The sequence below is a fragment of the Physella acuta genome, unplaced genomic scaffold, assembly GCF_028476545.2.
Source record: "Physella acuta isolate Inbredline_101_S28 unplaced genomic scaffold, ASM2847654v3 ptg000574l, whole genome shotgun sequence".
Classification (NCBI taxonomy): Eukaryota; Metazoa; Mollusca; class Gastropoda; family Physidae; genus Physella; species Physella acuta.
The window spans coordinates 647,139-668,121 of record NW_026732093.1 but is presented as its reverse complement, the minus strand read 5'-3'; the positions used below and the strand labels follow the sequence as shown (position 1 = coordinate 668,121).

Genomic DNA, 20,983 nt, shown 5'->3' with positions numbered 1-20,983 from the left:
TACAGTTATTAAAAAAGACAGTCTAAAAGTGGAATGCATGAGACTCAGTGAGCAGGAAGAGATTATATCAGCCATCATATATATAAGTCATTCAGCAGCATGTTTGTTGTTAAGGGCACATTAATAATACTATCTAAGGGTCTTTTCCAGATAAGTTCAGCCAAAGAGTTAACCACAGCCATCCAAAAATAATATAAAAATAGAGGATACGAGTAAGGGTTAGATCAGAGTTGTTTTTATGGGGTGCGTTTGAATATTCAAATGTCTAAAAATCAGAAATAGGCACAGATTTTGTACATACATTAAATTGGAGCTAGTGGCAGGCTTAACTTTAAGCGCTTGCACTTTTTGCATTAGTGGCGGGGCTTATCTAGAAAAGATCCTTATCTGCTCCTCCTCTACAATGCCACTCCTTGTGGAGCTAAGATTCCAATAGACATGAGATGGTTCAATAACTGTCAATGAAATGAGTTTGGATTGGCAGTGGTCAGTCAATGTTAGGGTCAAGCAGACAATGATTTAGTGAAGGTTAATGCTGCTGTCATTTCAGACCTGGTTATGATCACAGAAAATAGATATCACAAGCACTTAAAGTAGATATCACAAGCACTTAAAGTAGATATCACAAGCACTTAAATAGATATCACAAGCACTTAAAGTAGATATCACAAGCACTTAAATAGATATCACAAGCACTTAAAGTAGATATCACAAGCACTTAAATAGATATCACAAGCACTTAAAGTAGATATCACAAGCACTTAAATAGATATCACAAGCACTTAAATAGATATCACAAGCACTTAAAGTAGATCACAAGCACTTCGGTATAGCATAAAATATCTTATTTATAAGATGGAAGGAATCTTGTATTTACTGTGTAAAAGCACAACAAAAATACTGAATAATTGGACGGAATGTGCAGGTAATAATACATAAGGCAAATAATAAAAATAAACCCCTTCGCTGCGCATGAGGAGTATGTCACAACAGCAGTTTTAATAACATTTCTTGCATTTGATTAACACATTCTCGCGTACTAGATCTGTAACCACATTTGTTTATAAAAATTTATGAGATAGATAAATTTGCTTTCTTCGAATTTAAAATTCACAGTAACTAAAACATTTTGGCATGAATTTTTGAAAATTTGGCTAGGCAATCTTTCACTTGTTTGCAGACAAAGGCTTAGCATACTGAACTGTTTATTGAAACAGATAGGCAGAAAATAGAAGGAAAATAAAGGTTGTAACTTTGCAAAAAGAGATGTCACTTTGTCAGGCTCATCAGCAGGTTGATGTGTGATGTCATTTACACAAACCACAATAAAAGGGATAATAAAGCAATGCATAAAGATAAATGACAGATATTTAGCTATAAATATTTCCAGTGAAATAAAATAAAGCTTGGTGCATTAATGAACATCAGTGGTGAGATATGTATGTGAGTAATTAGATCTATTAGATCTGAAAATGCTAAAGGGCTATGTAAAGACAGCCAATAAGTGTAAAAACAATTTCTTAGGATAGCTTATTAAATTTCAATTATAAAGGTCTAATAAGAAAGAGGCTTAACACAATAGTTTATAGGTTTTCATTGACTGGATTTGGTCAAGTAAATAAAGGTAAGCTATAAGAGGATTGAAAAAAGAGCTGTAAAAGTCTAACCGAGGATAACTCTGCCAAGGATTTCTAAAAGTAATCACTAGAACTACTTCTGGCATTAAATCATAATTGAAAAAAGACTAACACATAAAAAAAGACTAACACATAAAAGAAAACTATTGGACCTAGTCAGTAATTAGGGAGCATTTCATAAAAACTATACCGAGATAATAAATTTTAATATGTAAAGATAAAAAATACTATAACTGGAATGTCAGTAATTAAGCCAACATTACATGATTCAGTCATTGAACTGCCTCACAATCCCCATGATTCCCAAACTCTATTCACTCTTCTATTATTAAATGTGACAAAGTCCTTCTTCTCCTGGTATATAGACAATCCTACTTTTAGTCACTCATTTTCATTAAGACAAATGATGAGGCAGCCCCACCTGTAACCAGTAATCGGCCATTTTGAGCTGAATCGGCACAGTGGACAGCACCAGACAGCTGACAACCACCAATCACCTGGATAAAAAAAAACATGTTGAATATAAAAAACTAATACAGCACATCTATATGTAGAAAAAATAATTCAAGTTAAGTCTAAAATACGAAATAAAAAACAAATACAGTAACACTAGTGATAAAAAGTTATGCATATGCTACCCAAATCTAGAAACTTAAACACAAGTGACTTTTATAGTGCAGCTAGAGGCAAAAAGTAACCCCCAGGGTAAGTATTTAAGAATAAAACTGAACCTAGTAATATAATAGTAAAAAATGGTAAAAAACCCCAACTGACCCTGTTAGTGCCTATCTCTATGACCTCAGCTCTATTGGTGCCACTCCCCCCAGCAATCACTGTATTTTTGTTACAGTACTGTGCAGCATAAAGAAAAGCTCCTTCAGTGTTTGGAAATTTGATTTCTTGATGTAGGAGACCGGTAGTGTAATTAAACTCTTGCAAAGCACGCAGAGCAGTCCACTGCCCAGTAAGAATGTTATTGTCCTAAAATATGACAGATTTAATCTTTATATTACAGACACCATCAAATTGTGCTAAACATAAAGAGACATAAATAATATATCACAATGATGGAAATAAGTGAGAAAAATTCTTTTTGAGTTTCAAAATATATTGCTTTTCGAACTTTTACAGTGGGTTATGGTCAATCATACTATTTCTACCTCAAACCTGCTTAAAAAAAGATTGTAAACATGTATGTATTATTGAGTTATTGTATTATTTTTAATTCTGTATTGAAATCCAAACGTTCTGAGTGGTTCTCATTAGTTTATAATTTAAACAAACATACCAGGATATCAATAGAATCTCCACACACATGTGGTCCTATGAAATTTCTTTTGATACCATCAGCATCTCTGACATCCCAAATCTAAACAACAAATATTAAAATTTGCAATATTTAACTGCACAATAAAAATACTAATTTTCAATTTTAAAAGGTGCAAACAGTTACCAATCGCTATATATACACATATATATATCTCTCTGTATATAGATAAAATTGTCAAAATAATTTGCCATTAACAGTGTAACCAATCTGTGAATTTAAGTTACAGAATGAGTTTAATGCTAACAATGTAGCAAACAGTAAGTGAAGTTTCTCATCCTATCTCTTTCAACCTACACATCTTATGTAAATATAAGCTCAAGTCAGTATATATTTTAACAATAATAAACTTAGTTTATCTATCACAATTCATAAGATTTGTATTGAGTCATCATGTCTTTTATGTCCAAACTTCACAGAACATAGAGAAAATAATAAGCAGTTGCTCTCAGCCAGTACAATTAAAAAAAAAGATGTAGGCCTACCTTCACATGGTTATCCCAGCCTCCACTTATGAAAATAAATTGATTATTTGGGTGGAACTTGATACAAAAAACTCTCATCGTGTTTCCTATCTTGGTTTTGTCCATGACAAAAGTGGTTTCAGAATAACCTTCAAATGTCTTCACAAGCTATGAAAATTACACATCAGTTTAACATTTTTTATTAAATTAAGAAAAAAAGTATAATTATAAAAAAAATTTATGTTATTAGTCGACTTTTGTATTAAGGTACAAAATTTTAGTGTATATTTACCTTGTTAGTTTTAGTCTCATAAATTCTAATAACCAGGTCCTTGCCGCCAGTGGCAAAGTTGTAGCCATCAAGGCAAAAATCTAAAGTGTTTATTTCATTCCCAGTTTCTAGCAATATAAAAACATTTTATTAATGTTTGAGGTCACAACATAAAATCTTTTTTTTAAGCATTCTACATGATAATTTATTTCTCTGCTTATACTTTATATTCAAGTTAATAAAGATGACTGCAAGCAGTAAGTCACATACATATTTTAAAACAAACATATTTATCGTAATTTTTTGTCTAATAAAATTTTAATTATCTTGCTTGCAATAGGATAATTTAAAAGCCCACCCAATTTTCAACGTTTAAGTCAGAATTTGTTTTTAAAATTTTAACTGCATCATAATTATTATTCTATAAATCAGAAATAAATACCTTCAATTGTAGCAAGCAGCAGTCCAGATTCAATATTATAAATACTTATACAGCCATCAGTTGAAGAAGCATACAATATATCTGGTTCTTTAGGGTGAAAATTTAGTGCCATCACAGCAAAACCTCCCTGACGACAAGCCCTAAGTTCCTTCATCATATTTCCTGTTTTGGTCTCATAAATCTGGATGTTTGAGTTAAATGAATTTTAATATTTATAATCAGAAAAACATTTTAAAACTATTAGAATTAGAAATGTGTATGCTGTGAAACTAGTTATATAATGGTAAGTAACATGGACCTATCTACACATAACTACACATTTATTAAACAAGGATATGCTAAAGCTGAGTTATACATTTGATGTAGTATAAGTAAGGTGAATGAAATAAACTAGTAAAAGTTATACATAGTTCAGAATTCGCTGACATTATTTAAAAAATTAAAAATGTAATATTAAAGTTAGTAGGTGTGTAAAATGACTCTGCAAATATGAATTGAATTGATATAAAGTTAGTTTAAAGTTGTCCTAAACTATGCTTGATTAGGAGATGGTTCAGAAAAAAATTGAAGAAATTAGATGATCCTACTTCTATACCCCTAACAGTATTAACGGCAGAAAAAAATTTAATATGCTTTAGTATAGAAATGCCTTAAAATTATCTATTTGTTTACCTGAATACCACCTGCGCCAAAGCCAACTGCAAAAACTTCTCCAGAATAATTAAATCGTAAGCTAAAAACACCATTATAGGTTTTGTGTAGTCTAAACTCTTTTAAAATTTCAACAGATTTGCCTGGCCCCATTGGAGCTGACGCTTAAAAAAAAACGGGGAAAAAGCTTATTTTAAATATGAGCAGCAAAATTTACTATCTATAAATTGACATGAAATATATACATTTAGATACATATAGCCTATTTGAAACAAATTATGAAAAAATTAATTTAATCTTCTAACCAATGCCATGATTCGCTAACAATTCTGCTTCCAATATTCTTCTGGCCATTTTACCACAGTTGTATTTCTGAAATAAAGAACAAGAGAAAACTAAAGCAATATTTTTTAAGAGAAAACTAAAGCAATATTTTTTTAAAGTTCAGATTTTCACATTTTACATTCTAACTTTATCAATTAATATGCCATTCTTACATCGTATGACAACAGTTTGATAATATACCAATAGACCTTGTGTTCCAAAAGTAAAATTAAAAGGCAGGTGTAGTAGAGTTGACCCATTTTAGGGACCTTGCATGATGGGATAATGTAGTCAGCACCAACGCTGCGAAAAAGTTTTGAGCGCAAGCATGCATTTTGTGTGTGCTGTGTACTAAAAATCTTATAAAAGGATATATGTATTTTACAAAATAACAAATGACTCCAACAGGTTGAAAACTACTGAATAACGTAGCCTACCGATCAAAGCTGGGTGGACTGTTGGGATGATTATAGATACCGGTGTCCGATAATTGACTCTTCCATACAATAGGTGTGTTGGGTTGTTAGTAGTATTGTCATTTTGACTACTTTTATGGTTAGAAATTAGGGTTAGGCAGGCTTTTTGCAAGGAGTGAGTTAAATATATAGATTCTAGATCTAATTAGGCCTATAAACTATAACTACTATTACTAGGCCTTGGACCTAATAGGGCCTACATAATATTTATATTTATTATTATTAGGCCTATACTTAGTATACTAGTATACTACTATTAGTAATTAATTAATATCAATAATCAGGCCATTAAGACGCTGTGTTCTTTGCCGTGCCTCAACCAATATAATCCCACTTCATTATCATTAGCAATATTTAATTAATTACTTAGGCCTAGCTAATTTATTAAACAATGAGATTACATAATACATATCTAGGCTATATATATATCTATATATATAATTCTCTTCTTCGAGCCGTTAGAAAACAAGCTGCAACCTCGCCTTACAGTCCCCTCTCTTCCTCTATATCAATATCACAACCACCCCCACCCCGCCCCCACATTGTCTGGTGAGTTGTGTTCACTCTGTTTACATTTTACAATCACAGAGACGGGTTTGGTGACGGCTATTAGGGGCAGATAATTTAGTTAGAAACGATTTTAAACTTAGAGGAGGTAACTAAGAGGAGGCTGCTTTCACGTGGGGGGGGGGGGGGGGGGGGGTTAGTGTTTTTAAGCAAATATTTTCAATGGCAGCATTGGTACTGTCGAATTCACAAATTATAAATTACTGAAAAGTAGAAGAAAAAAAAACAACTAAATAGCGGCGTATGATACGCAGCGGGTCGGCTCGTAATATATAATTCTCTTCTTGGAGGCGTTAGAAAACAAGCTGTAAGCGCGCCTTGCAGTCCTCTCTAGGAAGTCTGGTGAGCTGGGGTTCATGCTAAACATTTACATTCGTACAGCTGGGTTTAGTGACGGCTATTAGGGGCAGATAATTTAGTTTGAAACGATTTTAAACTTAGGGGAGGTAGCTAAGCCTAAGCCCTAAGAGGAGGCTGTTTTCACGATCACGAGGGGGGTGTCTGTTATCGTCCTTATCTTAGTCCTTAACGACTTCACTTACTGATAGTGTTTTAAAGCAAATATTTTCAGTGACAGCAGTGGTACTGTCGAATTCACAAATTATGAATTACTGAAAAGTAGCAAATAAAACTATTATTATTAACTGTCTAGAAAGAGAAAATCTGACTCAACACCGTATTATAATTATTATTTACTAGGTTGAATTTTGGATTTTTTAAAATAAAATATTCTGTTATTTCAAATACACCATTAAGTTCCTTACCCCTTAAGAGAACATTTGACACCACATTTGAATATCTAGCTTACTCGGTTGACGAGAAAAGAGAGAATTTGAAATTTTTCCGATATTGGAAAATGAAAGACAAAACCGCGTTTTAGCCCCTCGACCGGCATAACATTACGTCGTGGACGTGTATACACGAGCTATTAATTCCCACCATGGTAATTGCGTCAGCTTAGGTTATTTACTCACCGGAAAATAACAAAAAGCAACTGAACAAAAAGCAACTGGTTGATAATAAAACTAGATCTAGTTATTTTATTATTTATTAAATTCTACTCTACATGTTATTCATACCATTTTATGAAATAATGAGCACCTGCATAAATCAAATGACCATAATAAATATTTTTATTTCAAATCCTAATTTTAAATAATATATGCATAAAATAATATGATAGTGTAATAGTTAAGATAGTTTATAAATAAAAATACATTTTACACTCAATCACTTTATATTGAGTCAACAGTGTGGCAGCTGAGGTTCATACATGGTATTAGTGTCTTTTTTTTTTTTTACATTACATTTTTTTTCATCTTGAAAACATGACGTATGTGATTTTTTTTTAAAAATAAAATCTCCAAACATCGTCACTCGCGTGATTGCTTGATTATGTTTACTATCCTGTGGATGAAAAATCCCACCACGGTCGCGGGGTCACCGTGACCTATAGTACACGTCATAGAATGACCACGCGTACACGAGATGGTCGGTGTCTTCACTTTTCTCTCTCTCTCTTCTCCCCCCCCCCCCCCCCGCCTTCTTCAAGCAAATTGAATAACAGACCTACTTCCCTACTTCTGGTCATTTTTTTTTAAAGTTCGGTCATTTTTTTTAAAAGTTCACATATCAGGCATGCTAGACAGCCAGCTGTATAAAAAAAATTTTTAACTAGATCTACGTCTAGCTTAAAAAAATAAAAAAATAAACACTTAAAATGCCCGTAAACAGATTATTTAGCGCCAAAAAAAAAAAAGGCAGCTGAACGAGCATTTGTTTAAAATACGCAGCAATGAAAAGGGCTAACGGCCGATCAATTAAGTCTAAAAATCGCCCGTAATTAGGCCTAGCTCTGAAAAAGGCCACTGGACGAGCATCACTGATTATATAAACGAATAGGCCACGCAGCGTTGACGAGGTTAACCACCGGTCACGAATGCAGCAACTGTCGGCCCACAGTGAAGAAAAAAATTAATATACTAATAAAATTACTAATACAATAATAATGTCCATAATTTTACTTTTTCCACACATGCTACAATTGAATTATAATTAAAATACTAGACTTAACAGTTCATTCCGTAAAAAACAAAAACTAGTTGTTTCAGTCTGGCAACTAGCGTAGCAATGACGTCATGATACTAAAAATAGCGGATAGAAATGTCAGCGTGGGTACCTCATTTTGGGATAAGATTTTGGAAACCAGAATCAATAATAATGTAAATATACAAGGTAAATATCTCAATTATATATTAATTTAGAGGAGGTCGGGCCGTTTTCCCCGGAGGTCGGTCGTTTTTAGCGGCAGTTCAGTTTTTACGGAGAGCGCTCCACTAGAAATCCTCTCATTATTTACAACAACAAATCTCTCGATTTTTTCTGGCATTCTAAGGCATATTATCCATTTTATTAGCATTCTGTATTAAAATAATGATGAGAATTTGCGAGATTAACAGTTTTTTCATTTGTCGTGGATAGGACCCCTAAAATAAACGTAAAAACCGTCTAAAAACGACGCGTGACGTTTCAGGGTCAGAGGTCAATCCAGCCATCTAAGCATCTTATTAAAAATGGGCCTACTGTGTAGACTGTAGACGATTTAATTTAATAAATAATTATGTTTACTAGACTTTATTGCTACATCTATTAGTAAACGCTTTACCACTCTTTTCTTTACTTTAAATTCACTGCTTTCTTTTTGTCAAAACTAATCTAGCATAGATCTAGTCAAGATCTCTATAGACTAGATTAGAACTAGGAAAGCTTTTTGAAGTGAAAATTTTTGCAAGTCTCTTCACATAGACTGGGTAACTGTTCTGCGCATGCGCACGTCAACAGGAAATAGACCTAGGCCTACTACATCTACAAATATATGGATCTATTAAAATGGCAAAAAGTTTCATGAAACACCGCATTGGGAATCTGAAAGATGACCGACAACATAACTGAGTTAGATTTGGGAGTCTAAACTAGATTCTAGATCTGGATGAAAAAGTTATTGCGATATCTTAGTTGATTTTAAACGTAACAAATACAACATATACAATGCAAAAAACCAGATTTAATAACACACAATGTAAGTCTAGCGTAGAGTAGTTAAGTAGTAGAGCAGAGAGTGCTGCTAGCAGCAGCAAGTTCTAGATCTAAGTCAAGTCCAGGTCCTAGGACAACTTCATGAACAAGTCATTTGAGTTGTAGATCTAAATAATTAGGGGTCGAATCGGTAAAGATCATGGTTGCTAAACCGAAAAGTCTGGAGTTTCGAACCCTTGGGCAGATGAGGCTCGTTAGCTGGGGACAGCCACTCTTCTAGGAGAGACAACTCCAAAATCAAACAACTGCTGCCTTGTAGTTTGTTCTTGGCTGAACAAAGGCTATGGAAGCAAATCCAAAAAGAAAAGCAGGCTGAAATCGAAGTCAATGGCTTATAAACAGTTGACACTTATCCTTAATTGTAATGGAGACGGGGTCGAGTCGGCAAAAGCTCATGGTTGATAAATTCAAAAAAGTTCAACCCTCTGGCAGATAAGGCTCGATCCGTTCCAACACTAAAAATTAAGAACGAAGAAGAAGTAAATAATTAAAATAGAGGGCTAGATCTAGAAGCTAGACAGTCGTACTTACAGTTATAGCTAGCTTTCTAGATATTTTAAATTGTGACAAGATCTACTCGGAAAAAGATTTTTTGGCAGAAAATATGACACTCAACTGTTCTGCGCATGTGCAGTGACCTTAATAGCTGCGCTAGGGTTAGGGTTAGAGTTTGGGATAGGGTAAGGGTTCTGCGGTTTGTTTGTAAACACATGCATTCCCATTACCATCAGAAACATCGCCGTGAATGAAGGCGGTATTTTCTCTTTATAGCACTTGCATATCTTTTTCTGGCTAGAATTGAGTCGACCCCTATATGTTATATATATTAATAATATAGGCCTAGGCCTAATGTTGAATCATTATTTAATTCGAAGCGACTACTTGGAAAAAGATTTTTCGCCCCAGCGTCTCCACTTGGTTGGCAAAAGATAGTTCTGCGCATGAACAAGGACCTTAATAGCTGAGCTAGGGTTAGGGTTAGAGCTAGGATTGGGGTTAGAGTCAGGGTTAGGATTAGGGCTAGGGTTTTACGGTTGTTAACACACGCATGCGCAGTACCATCGAAAACATCGCAGCGAAGGCAAGTTGTAGTTTCTTTTTCCAGCTAGAATCGGCCTATTTAATTTGTATCCCTTGCAGAACATCTCCCCAGCCTGGAGTCAGGTCTTGGTAAGATGTGGAATGGCAAGGCAGTAAAATGCGAGAAGGATGCAAAAACAGCCATTCACTTAAACACTTAACCTTTTTGGTCTTAAATATGAATTTCACAGCCAAAATTAGTTGTATGGGCCTAATCTGTTTATTTCTGCAACTGTATAGTAAAGAAACTGCCTAGAGGATAATTTATTTTAACTTTATGTAGCCTATAACATAGCTTAATAATATTACACCTATGGTTATCATTTTAAAATATCTCTATACCAATAGGCCTATCATTTTTATTTCAGAAAAAAAAGAATGTTATAGCAAGTGTTTTGAAAATGTTACCTTATTAACAGTATTGGTGTGAAAATAATTTTATGGCATTCTTCTGTGACAAGTGCTGCTCCTGAATTTATTTATTGTGTGTTGTGACTGATGAGACTTACGATTGTAATATATATTAATTTAACACAAGATGGTTTCTTATAAACGTGATGTGAGGATACTTCTTGTTGGTGATGGTAAGGTCCATTTAATTTGTTTTCTTATGCAGAGTTTATTATTTTTATTGTCTTTTTTCTTGTTTAACTGATAAATCGGATTTCTTTAGCCATTAGTTTCATTTGACTCATGGCTGCCTTTTTAAAAATAGGTGAAAATGTCAAATATTTGTTGTATTATATGCAATATCCCTCATAATATATCACTACATCACAATGAATTTGCCATTAAAATAATATTGCCTGCATTGAAAAAATACAATTTAGAACTTTTTAATTATAACTTGACAATCTTTTTTTAATTTTCTATTATTTTATTACATATTTAAAATAATTTTTTCAGAAAAGGTGGGCAAGACTTCACTTATTCTCTCCCTTGTCAGCGAAGAGTTTGCAGAGGAGGTAATGTTAACGTTGATACTAAATAATATGTAAAAGTAAAGATTCCTCTTTAGACCGAGCTATCTATTTAGCAGATGAAGTAGAGTTCATTTTTCTTAACCTTGGCCAATGAAGTGATGGCGTGGTCAGCACTAAGACCAGCCACCTTTACTTACCCCAATGTAAGTTAGGTACCCATCAGAGCTGGGTGGACTCGGTGAAGTCCTAGTCACAAGTCCGAAACCGATATCCAAACTTAAAACCTTCGTTGCTAGCAGCCAAATGCTGTACCATTCAACCGCACCACCCCACAAAAAATATGTAGCTTTTTAGCCTAATCAGATTTCCAGTGTTGTAAATATTGATATTATCAGTGGTGCTGTTAATAAATTCCTACTTTTAAAAAGTTGGCCTAAAAAATGAGGCTATATGTCTAAGTAAAATATAATTTGTGGTTTTTTTTTATTTTAATTCCTTTGTCCAGGTGCCAGCACGAGCAGAAGAAATCACTATTCCTGCAGATGTTACCCCAGAACATGTACCCACATGCATTGTGGATTATTCAGGTAGATATAACTCTGATCCAGGGTTTTAAACTATCTTAAATTATATATATTGTACACTATTTTGAGGGAATAAGTTTTAAGTTTAATTTTCTGTAATTTAAAACTGTTGTATGACCAGCCCAAGATCAAGATGAAGATGTGTTACAGGAAGAGATTAAAAAAGCTAGTGTTGTGTGTATAGTGTACTCTGTAGTGGACGAGGACTCTATTCAAAGGGTGGGTTGTTTTACATTAGATGTACACTTAAGATTAATTTACATTTTTACTGATTATATTTTTGTACAGCTTTATCCCATTTTTATATTGAGTTATTTCAAAGTGTTCTAATGCTAATTACTTCAAACAGTTGGCTTTGATTATCAATATCTATTAGTGATTGTTAGTTTATATTATACTGCACTATTTTAATACAGTTAACAACATACTGGCTGCCTTACATCCGTTTTACCCTTGGTGATGATCATCACACACCAGTAATACTTGTAGGAAACAAAGTAGATCTTACAGATATTCAAACATTAGAGGTAAAGATTCAAGGACTGTTCTTTATACTAGTGCATTTTATTTTTCTATTGAGTGTGTGTCACAAGAAATGTATCTACAATTTTACATACTCAATCTAACTATTGTTTAAGATTAACATAAATGCATTTACTTTTTAGAGTATTCTTCCTATTATGAATGACTTTGGTGAAGTGGAGACGTGTGTTGAGGTAACAGTTAATGACTTAATGTGTCTGTCCATTAACCTATTCGCTAGATATGTAGTTTTATAATACATGTCAGATAAACAACAATTTAGTAATTAACAGGTTTACTACTCTTCCTTGTTTGTAATATTTATCACCACTCAGTGTATTAAACTAACTTGCTATTCACTTTCTAAAATTGTTTTAGTGTTCTGCCAGAACTTTGAAAAACATTAGTGAAGTATTTTATTATGCACAAAAAGCTGTGTTGCACCCTACAGCACCAGTTTACAATCCTGATGAAAAGGAGGTATGTTGTTCTGATTTGTTAACATTTTTGCCCAGGTTACTTAGGGTAAACTGGGTAATAAGAGAAATAAGCAAATTACACATTGCAATACTTCCTAAATTACGGTTTCAACAGCTATTTCCAAGCTAACTGGCTGATTGGACTATAATGTGGACTTACTTTGTTTACCTTATTATTGATTAAACAGCTGTTCAACTGTTTTTCTAAAAAAAAATAGTGATCTTTTCATAAATTGCTTCATTAAAAAAATAACTTCATTTTCAGCTGACAAGTCAAGCAAAGAAAGCTCTTACCAGAATTTTTCGTGTATGTATTTTCATTCTCTACAAAAAACTAGTAGTACCATTTGCATAATACTTTGAACCTGCTGTACCACTTTTCTGTTAGTGTCTTAAATGTCAGTTTCCCAGACAGAATTTATTTTTCCGTATATGAAAATTACGATAAAAATTCTTAAGGGTTTAACTATTGGAGGATCTGGCATACTACGACAAAGCATTACAGATGTTTCATATACAATTGTTTATTAAAATAAAAACATAACACTGTTTTTATATTCTTTCTTCAATTTTTTTAATTGAGTGTTGGGGGTACATTTACCTCAGGTGTCCAGGGGAACATGGATTTTGTGGTCAGGGGTTAAGGGTTCCAAGGCTTTTTGACTTTGTAAATACTGAATGATTGCTTATAAAGCTCTTCTAGGTGTATCCCCAAAAATGTATTATTTTTTTACTTTTAAGATTTGTGATATGGACAATGACAATGTGCTCAGTGATAATGAAATCAACATGTTTCAGGTAAGTGCAATGTGATAGACACAGGTATATTAACTCCTCTCAAGAAAAATATTAAGTATTTACTATTTGAACCCATTATTAATTCCCAACTTTACATTGTTTGCCTGAATTATAATTTAGGTCCTACTTAACAAAAATACTATTTTTCCAGTTTATTTAAAAACTGTAAATGTTATATAATACAAAATGATCATAATTTGATGCCTTATGCAGACATTAATTTAAAATTATTTTTAGATAAGAAAAAAATTAAGAACAACATATATCGGTTGGAAAAATTAGGATTTAAAATTATATTATTATTTTTTTTTTACTATAGAAAATGAAAGCACATAGAATTTTTTTTTTTTTTTTGCTTTTATCATGGATTAAATTAGTATTAGGATTATTTTCTTAATGTAAATTACTTTAGGCACTGACTATTTTGAAAGTACACTGCAGACACAAATGGGTTTTGAAATGTTACAAATTGAACTACAAATAACAAGAACTAAACCCAACTTAAAATAACCATTCTAGCAATATCATGACTAATATACCTGGTTTAAATTAATAACTTTGCTTAATGAAAAAATGTTGTCAAATGTTGGGAGTGTTAGGCTGTGTGGAATTGCAGTCTAAATTCTAATTACCTTACTGTCTTAAAAGTTATGTACTTTATAATCTCTATTGTTCTAAAAGTCATGTTTAGAGAAATATTCCATTCTATCTTCCTTCATCCGTCTCTCACTCTGCAGCTAAAATGTTTTAACTCACCACTTCACCCTCAAGCACTGGAAGATGTTAAGGCCATAGTGAGGAAAAATGTCCCTGATGGTGTCCAGGATGGAATCACACTTAAAGGTTTTAATTACTTTTTAATTAACACAATAATGAACTCTACAGAAATAATTAACTGTTTAAGTCCAAAAAAAGTTAATTGCTATATGTGTGTTGATGTTTTTTTTTTTCAGGCTTTCTGTTTCTACACACACTTTTTATACAGAAAGGACGGCATGAAACAACATGGACAGTGCTTAGAAAATTTGGATATGATGATAGTTTACAGTTGACTGCAGAATATCTTTCTCCCAAGTAGGTAGACTGCCATTGATGTACAGTAAAAGACAGTAGCACCTTTATATATAGTAGCAATTAGATTTTACTTTTGATATCTCATACTTTTATAGTTATTAAATTATGTTATGATCATACAATTACTGTAATTTCTTAACAAGTAAAGAATTTTAACTCTAAAATTTGAAAGTTGCAATTCTTTTTTCACTGAAATAAGTTATACATTTTTAAATTTTTTCTATAGGCTACTAGTTGGAGTAGGCAGTACAACAGAATTGACAGCTCAGGGCTATGAATTTCTGGTTCGTCTGTTTGACAAATATGATGAGGTAATATTCATCTTCTAAATGCAAAGGGAAAAATTCATAATAGCATCCTCTTTGGCTTTAAAGTTTCATGAAATTGTAAAATTCTTTGAAGACACAACAGTTTTGATTACTTACTCAATTCCTAATTTAAACCTTTGACTTAAAATTAAGTATTTATTTTATGAATGCAGGACAAAGATGGGTGCCTGTCTCCAACAGAACTACAAAATGTATTTAGCACATGTCCACTAATGCCTTGGGGTCCAGATGTCAATAACACAGTCTGTACTAATGGTGAAGGCTGGATAACACTTGATGGCTATCTCGCACAGTGGACGTAAGTTACAAACTAGCTCTTTTTATCCAGCTTGTGTTAGTTATAATTGAATTGAAAATTACTCAACTACAATATTGCAGAAACTGAATTGTCTGTTTCAAATGAGAGTACTTTTAATGGAACAAGTTTCTGTCTGAAATATAAGTGTCATTAACTCATTGTTTAAACAAAGTGTTAATATGAGAAATTTTTACCCCTTATTAAAGTTCCAGTTTTGTTAGTACTAGGCAACATGTCTCATGTCTTCCTTTTTTACAGACTTCTTTTGATAAAATGATCTAATATTTTCTCTTGCCCCACAGATTGACAACCTTACTTGATGTGACAAGAGCTATAGAGTACCTGGCTTATCTTGGCTATAATTATCAGCATGAGAGTCAACTTACAGCTATTCAAGGTTCTCATTTTATCTTTTCTGTCACCACAACAGAAATTTTTCATTTTTTTTCTTCTATCAACTTGTACAAAAGTTATACTGAAATCTCTTTTCATTTTGGATCTTTCAAATAACTAGTCACTCGAGACAAGAAGTTAGATTTGGAAAAACGTCAGACAGCTCGCAATGTTTTCAGATGTCATGTCCTAGGAGCCAAATCGGTTGGAAAGGTAACAATTGCTAGTGTTTACATCATTTTAAATTTCTATTCATGTATTAGATGTAACTGTTTTCAACATGGAAGAGGACGAAAGAAAAATAGTATGAAAGATTTTTACTCTTTCTAGTTTTTGATGGTCAGAGAAAATGTAAATTTTTCTTGTGGCTTTATGGTGCAACAATATTCTCAGCAGATGTTAAGTCTATTAATTTTCCTTTTCATGTACAGGCCAGTATAAAAATATTTTAAATGTTTTCACTGATTTTCTTTACAGACTGCCTTTCTTCAGGGATTGTTACATAGAAACTTGCGCTATGTAGCAACACTCAACAGACAGAATTTATCTAACTTTACTGTCAACACAGTCCAGGTTTATGGCCAGGACAAGTATTTGATGGTGTGTTTCATTCATGGTTTTACATACCAGTGTTATTTTTACAAACATGCCATAAAAGAGTTGCTTCTAAATCATTCAAAATTTTAGAGTGTTTTACCATGCTTGTTATCTTAGCTGCACTGAGATGTGATTGTTTGATATAATTTGATGTTTGATTGTCTCGAGCAGCTTCATGAGATTGATATGATGATGAGTGAAATGTTGAGCCCCACAGAACTTGACTGTGATGTGGCTTGTCTAGTCTATGATGTGACCAACCCACACAGCTTTGAGTTTTGTGCCAGGATGTACATGGTCAGTGTTTTAGATTGACTCAAATATAGACTAGTTTGTAAGATATACATCAGGCTTAAATACATTTTATTTCTAAAGATCCTGTCTTGTGCAAGTATGTGTTTACTGAACATTTAACTTTTTATCTGACTCTAGAAACACTTCATTGACTGTAAGATTCCAACGCTAATTGTGGCCTCAAAAGCTGAGTACCCTGAGGTCAGACAAGACTATGAGCTGACTCCAGCACAATTTTGTAGCCGTTTTAAATTACCACCAGCTCAGCGGTTCACCTGCATAGATAAGGTCAACCACGATGTTTATGTGAAGTTGGCCACCATGGCCGCATACCCGTAAGTTTTATTTTTTCACTAACAGGGTTCATTGCGTGGATTAGACTGCTAGTTTTTAACATAAATATGTCAAGCTTCTTTACTTACATGATCTAATTAAAAATGTGGTCATTTGTACATTTGCTTAAAGAAAAATATTTTTACAGTAAATTACTTTTATAGCAAATGAACACAAATTAAAAATTAATTGCATCAGCTTAAAGAAGATAGATTTTCCATTTAATGTAAATTCTTTCGCTGTTATTTTAGCAATTACAATAATACATATAATTATGGGCTTTAGACTCAATAATGAGTACATGGAAAATCTGTTGCTGGGAATAGATTAATTTGTTATAATTAAATTGGCATTTGGATCTATAGCGGTTCTCACCTCATATCAATGGTGGTTATATTTTCTGATCAAAGGTGCTTAGATCTTCTGATCATTGGTGGTTCCATCTTTTGTTGAATGTCGTTTAGATCCTGTAAAAAGTGTCATTTCTTATCTCTAGACTGTTTACCCTTTGGCATATTACTGATTGCTGGAGTTGTAACATTTGTATTGTTTGTGGTCTCTGTGAGACTAGGATACAATGGATGAGTGTAGTGTGCTGTTCTTACATGGCTGACTTAATATGATAATTTTACTGTAACTGCTGCGAGTATTGATGCTAGACATCCATAAACTACAATGAAATTTAATGACATGAACATTTTCCTGGCATAGTGCTTGACACAACAGTGACATGGTTAAAAATCCACTAAATGATACAAGTCGTATTTTGAATAAGCAAATGCAATGACCTTTGGACTAATCTAAATCCTTAACCCCTTTACCGTGGAAAAAAATTTTTTTTTTTTTTTTTTTGGAAACTGTAATTGTTTCCTACATTTATTCTTATACCTGTCGTACATGTCTCCTTTCCACTTTCGTTTTCACATCACGTGATGACCTATTTTTATCATCCGCTGTTGAATTGGCTGTTAGATTAGCCTCCCTCTACATTGTTATTGATTTCCAATGCTATTTTCGTATCAAGACGAGTTAACTCGGGACGCACGGCACACAGACGACTTTTTTATCTGAAGACGAGTTAACTAGTGATGTACAGTTAAGCCCAAGATTTTATATGACGCGTTAACTCGTAACACACAGTAAAGGGGTTAACCATATCTACTTCTTTCTGCCATTTAACTGTTAAAACTATTACTTTGAATATTTTTGTGATGAGTAAAATTTAATAAGAATTAATACATATTTAGAAGGTAATATGAGTGAAATATTTTTTCATTAGTCCAGACATTTTACACAGGAATGATAAAATATTAAGTGGCTGCTGCTTTTGAAGTTATTTAAAAAATCTTATTATCAAATAATGGGATGAATTTTATCACTATTCAAAGTTTTATCTGATCAACAAGGAAAATAATCATAAAACTTGGCCAATGATTGCTTCAAACATGCCTTGTATAATTCTCTATTGCTAGGAATGAGTCATGCTTAGAAATAACTAAACTTGTGATATCAGTATAGGCTGTTAAAAATATAAAATGCCTTGTTTGAGTTTGTTTTCTTCCAATGAGACATTGACTTTCTTCAGTGACTGACAGTGGAAGTGTATTTTATTTCAGCAACCTGAAGCGTCTGGTGCATATGCTGCTGGTACATCAGCGTCCACTGTGGTTGGAAGAAAGATTAAGGTCCATATCTGTCTCTTTGCATGATCATTATTTTGTGTTACCAAACTATCTTTTGATGGCCATTTTTATGTTGTAAAACTTCCCTTATGGTCATTGTACCAGAAGGCTGTAAAATAATAGCTTTTTTTGTTGTTTTTGTTATAATTTAACAATAACAGATAGGTTTGCATACATCTGGCTGAAATACGTTGTAAGCCAGTGTTGAAACACCTGTCCCATGATGTTGTAACTGACCCATCTCTTGATTTTGTAACTCACCTACCTTAGTGTTGTAACAAATTTTGTCTTAATGTTGTAATACACCCATTGGTGGCCTGAGCAGAAGTCTAAGAGGTGCTAGGAACAGTGCAGTAAAATGAGAAAATTCAAATAGGGCCGCTTTCACTTCACTCCACCCCTAAACACACCTATCTCTTTTCGATGTTGTATCTATTGTTTGCATTGGTTATTTGATGCTTGGCTTGTTCACTAGATGTCAGTATGCAAGTTTTTGCCAGTTAAAATGGTACTTGTGCCTGTTTTTGCAGAAAGCTTAATAGTCACTACTTACTAGTTAAACTTTTGTGCAATTTCATACATTTGATATATTTTCATATTTTTAGTTGTGAGTGAAACTAAGAACATTTATTATTCTGTCTGCCATTTTAAGAACCTTGTCTTAGAGTTTAAAATTGAGTTAGAGTAAAATTGTAAAATACTTCTGATAAAAAAATCTTTCATATAAAACTATAACTAATAATTGGAATATTTATTTAGGGTGAATCCATGGCATGTAAATGTAGGCTTAACATAAAATAAGTTGGACCTATACTTAGTTAATCATCAATAACAGTTAAAATTAGTAGGTGAATTTAATGCATTATGTTTTAACTTTCACATTTGTTATGCATGCAAATTAGTATGTTTACCTTAGTGGCAAGAGTTCTTGATTATGCTGAATCTGTCTTTTTCAGATTCAGAATCTAGTCCTTGTAATTGTTGTCATGCTATTTTTCTTAAATTTAATGACCGGTTTATGCTACATGTGTTTCATAACGCTCATGGTTATTATAAATAATGCAAAGGAATCAAAGGAATTTCACTGGCTATTGCTCTCTCACTTGCTTCTTAGGCTGATGTTATTCTGAGGAAACTGTTTAATTTGTCCTTACTATGTAGTGTGTTGATCTTTTATCACTCTCTCATAAGTATATCATCCATCATTATATAAAATAAAATTAAAGGATTTGCCCTAGTAATTTTGTAAGTTAAATCAGATTTTATTTTACTGGAACACTTCTGACTATATTGTTCTGACTGTTATTGTAAGTATTAATCTGAATACTGTAAACACAAGGTCTATTTATTGGCAGTCACCTACCAACCATTTATGCTTTGTTTGGCAAGATGTTTCTAGAACTGGTACCTGTTCATTTGATGCATCTAGTTGTTTAGTTTCTTTAGTTTGCCCCAGATTATTTTAAACTTAACATTATTTTAATTCTGAAAAATTGTTTATACTAACATCAGCCCAGCACATTCCAGATGTTTTTTTTTTCTACTAACCACCACTACCTCTCACTGTACTTTGTTATCTTTTGTTTTAGTAAATGCTATTTTTATTAATTGGCAAAGTTTTAGTGACAATTATGTCTTAGCTCAATACCCAATTATTTCTGTAATACTTTGTAATTATCTCTGATCTCTGTACACACTACAGAACCATTAAGACTGATGGTAGGTTGTAATTAAACTGAACCCATTTTAATGGGTTTATATTTTTAAGCACATAATCTTCACATTTACAGAACAGTTATCTCTATTTAAATTATAATATGGTGCTCTTTTATGTACTGTCAATTTTCTATAAAGTTGAAGTCTATGAAGTTAATATTTTTTTAAATGTATAATTTAATTACAACATGCAGTTCTGAAAATAACTGTAGTGAAATATTTAGTAACCTTTGCAGTTCATTTAGCTAACAACCTTACATTTAAGAAGGAGCTTGTTCCTATATTTCTGTCATTTCTTTCACAGACATGTGAGAGGACTGTTCCAGTCGTCACCCAACACATATCTCCAGGTCAGCCTGGGTCTGGCTGTGGCTGCTCTCTTAGGATTTACAGTCTATAAACTGGCTTCATCTTCTTCCAAAGGAAGATGAAATACTTCAAACTTTTGTAAATAATAATTGAATCCACACATCATGTTTACCATAGCCCAGAACTGATATCAAGACCTGTAGTTATTGTAGCATTAGTAAAAAGGTTTTTTAACAATCATCATTTTTGTCCATTATGTAATGTTCATTTAAATGTGTGGAAATGTATAACTTGCTAGTTTTTTAATCCAGTATATT

The 20,983-nt window shown here is 32.8% G+C and overlaps 2 protein-coding genes across 5 annotated transcripts; one reads left to right on the top strand and one right to left on the bottom strand.

The window, feature by feature from the left end:
- Positions 1-319: 319 nt before the first annotated feature.
- LOC131946878 (guanine nucleotide-binding protein subunit beta-5b) lies at positions 320-8,991 on the bottom strand. Of its 3 annotated transcripts, XM_059307861.1 has the most exons (10): positions 8,825-8,991; positions 5,098-5,164; positions 4,814-4,956; positions 4,142-4,322; positions 3,721-3,827; positions 3,450-3,596; positions 2,926-3,006; positions 2,412-2,618; positions 1,980-2,134; positions 321-1,945 (listed from the first exon to the last, which is right to left on the bottom strand). In XM_059307861.1, exons 2-9 carry the CDS (start codon positions 5,144-5,146, stop codon positions 2,015-2,017), a joined length of 1,035 nt encoding a protein of 344 aa, XP_059163844.1. In that variant the 5' UTR covers positions 5,147-5,164; positions 8,825-8,991; the 3' UTR covers positions 321-1,945; positions 1,980-2,014. The 3 variants fall into 3 exon arrangements, with proteins under 3 accessions (XP_059163846.1, XP_059163844.1, XP_059163843.1); XM_059307863.1 differs by having other exon boundaries at positions 320-2,134; positions 8,840-8,990; XM_059307860.1 differs by having other exon boundaries at positions 321-2,134.
- A 20-nt stretch (positions 8,992-9,011) lies between these two features.
- Positions 9,012-20,906, top strand: LOC131946875 (mitochondrial Rho GTPase 1). 2 transcript variants are annotated; one of them, XM_059307857.1, is made up of 21 exons: positions 9,012-9,238; positions 10,704-10,919; positions 11,242-11,300; positions 11,764-11,845; positions 11,964-12,061; positions 12,259-12,369; positions 12,508-12,558; positions 12,743-12,844; positions 13,109-13,150; positions 13,585-13,641; positions 14,379-14,484; positions 14,595-14,715; positions 14,942-15,026; positions 15,197-15,342; positions 15,645-15,739; positions 15,857-15,948; positions 16,213-16,335; positions 16,504-16,629; positions 16,765-16,961; positions 18,576-18,644; positions 20,662-20,906. In XM_059307857.1, the coding sequence occupies exons 2-21, from the start codon at positions 10,874-10,876 to the stop codon at positions 20,786-20,788; spliced, it is 1,935 nt and encodes a 644-aa protein (XP_059163840.1). In that variant the 5' UTR covers positions 9,012-9,238; positions 10,704-10,873; the 3' UTR covers positions 20,789-20,906. The 2 variants fall into 2 exon arrangements, with proteins under 2 accessions (XP_059163840.1, XP_059163841.1); XM_059307858.1 differs by lacking the exon at positions 18,576-18,644.
- Positions 20,907-20,983: the final 77 nt, after the last annotated feature.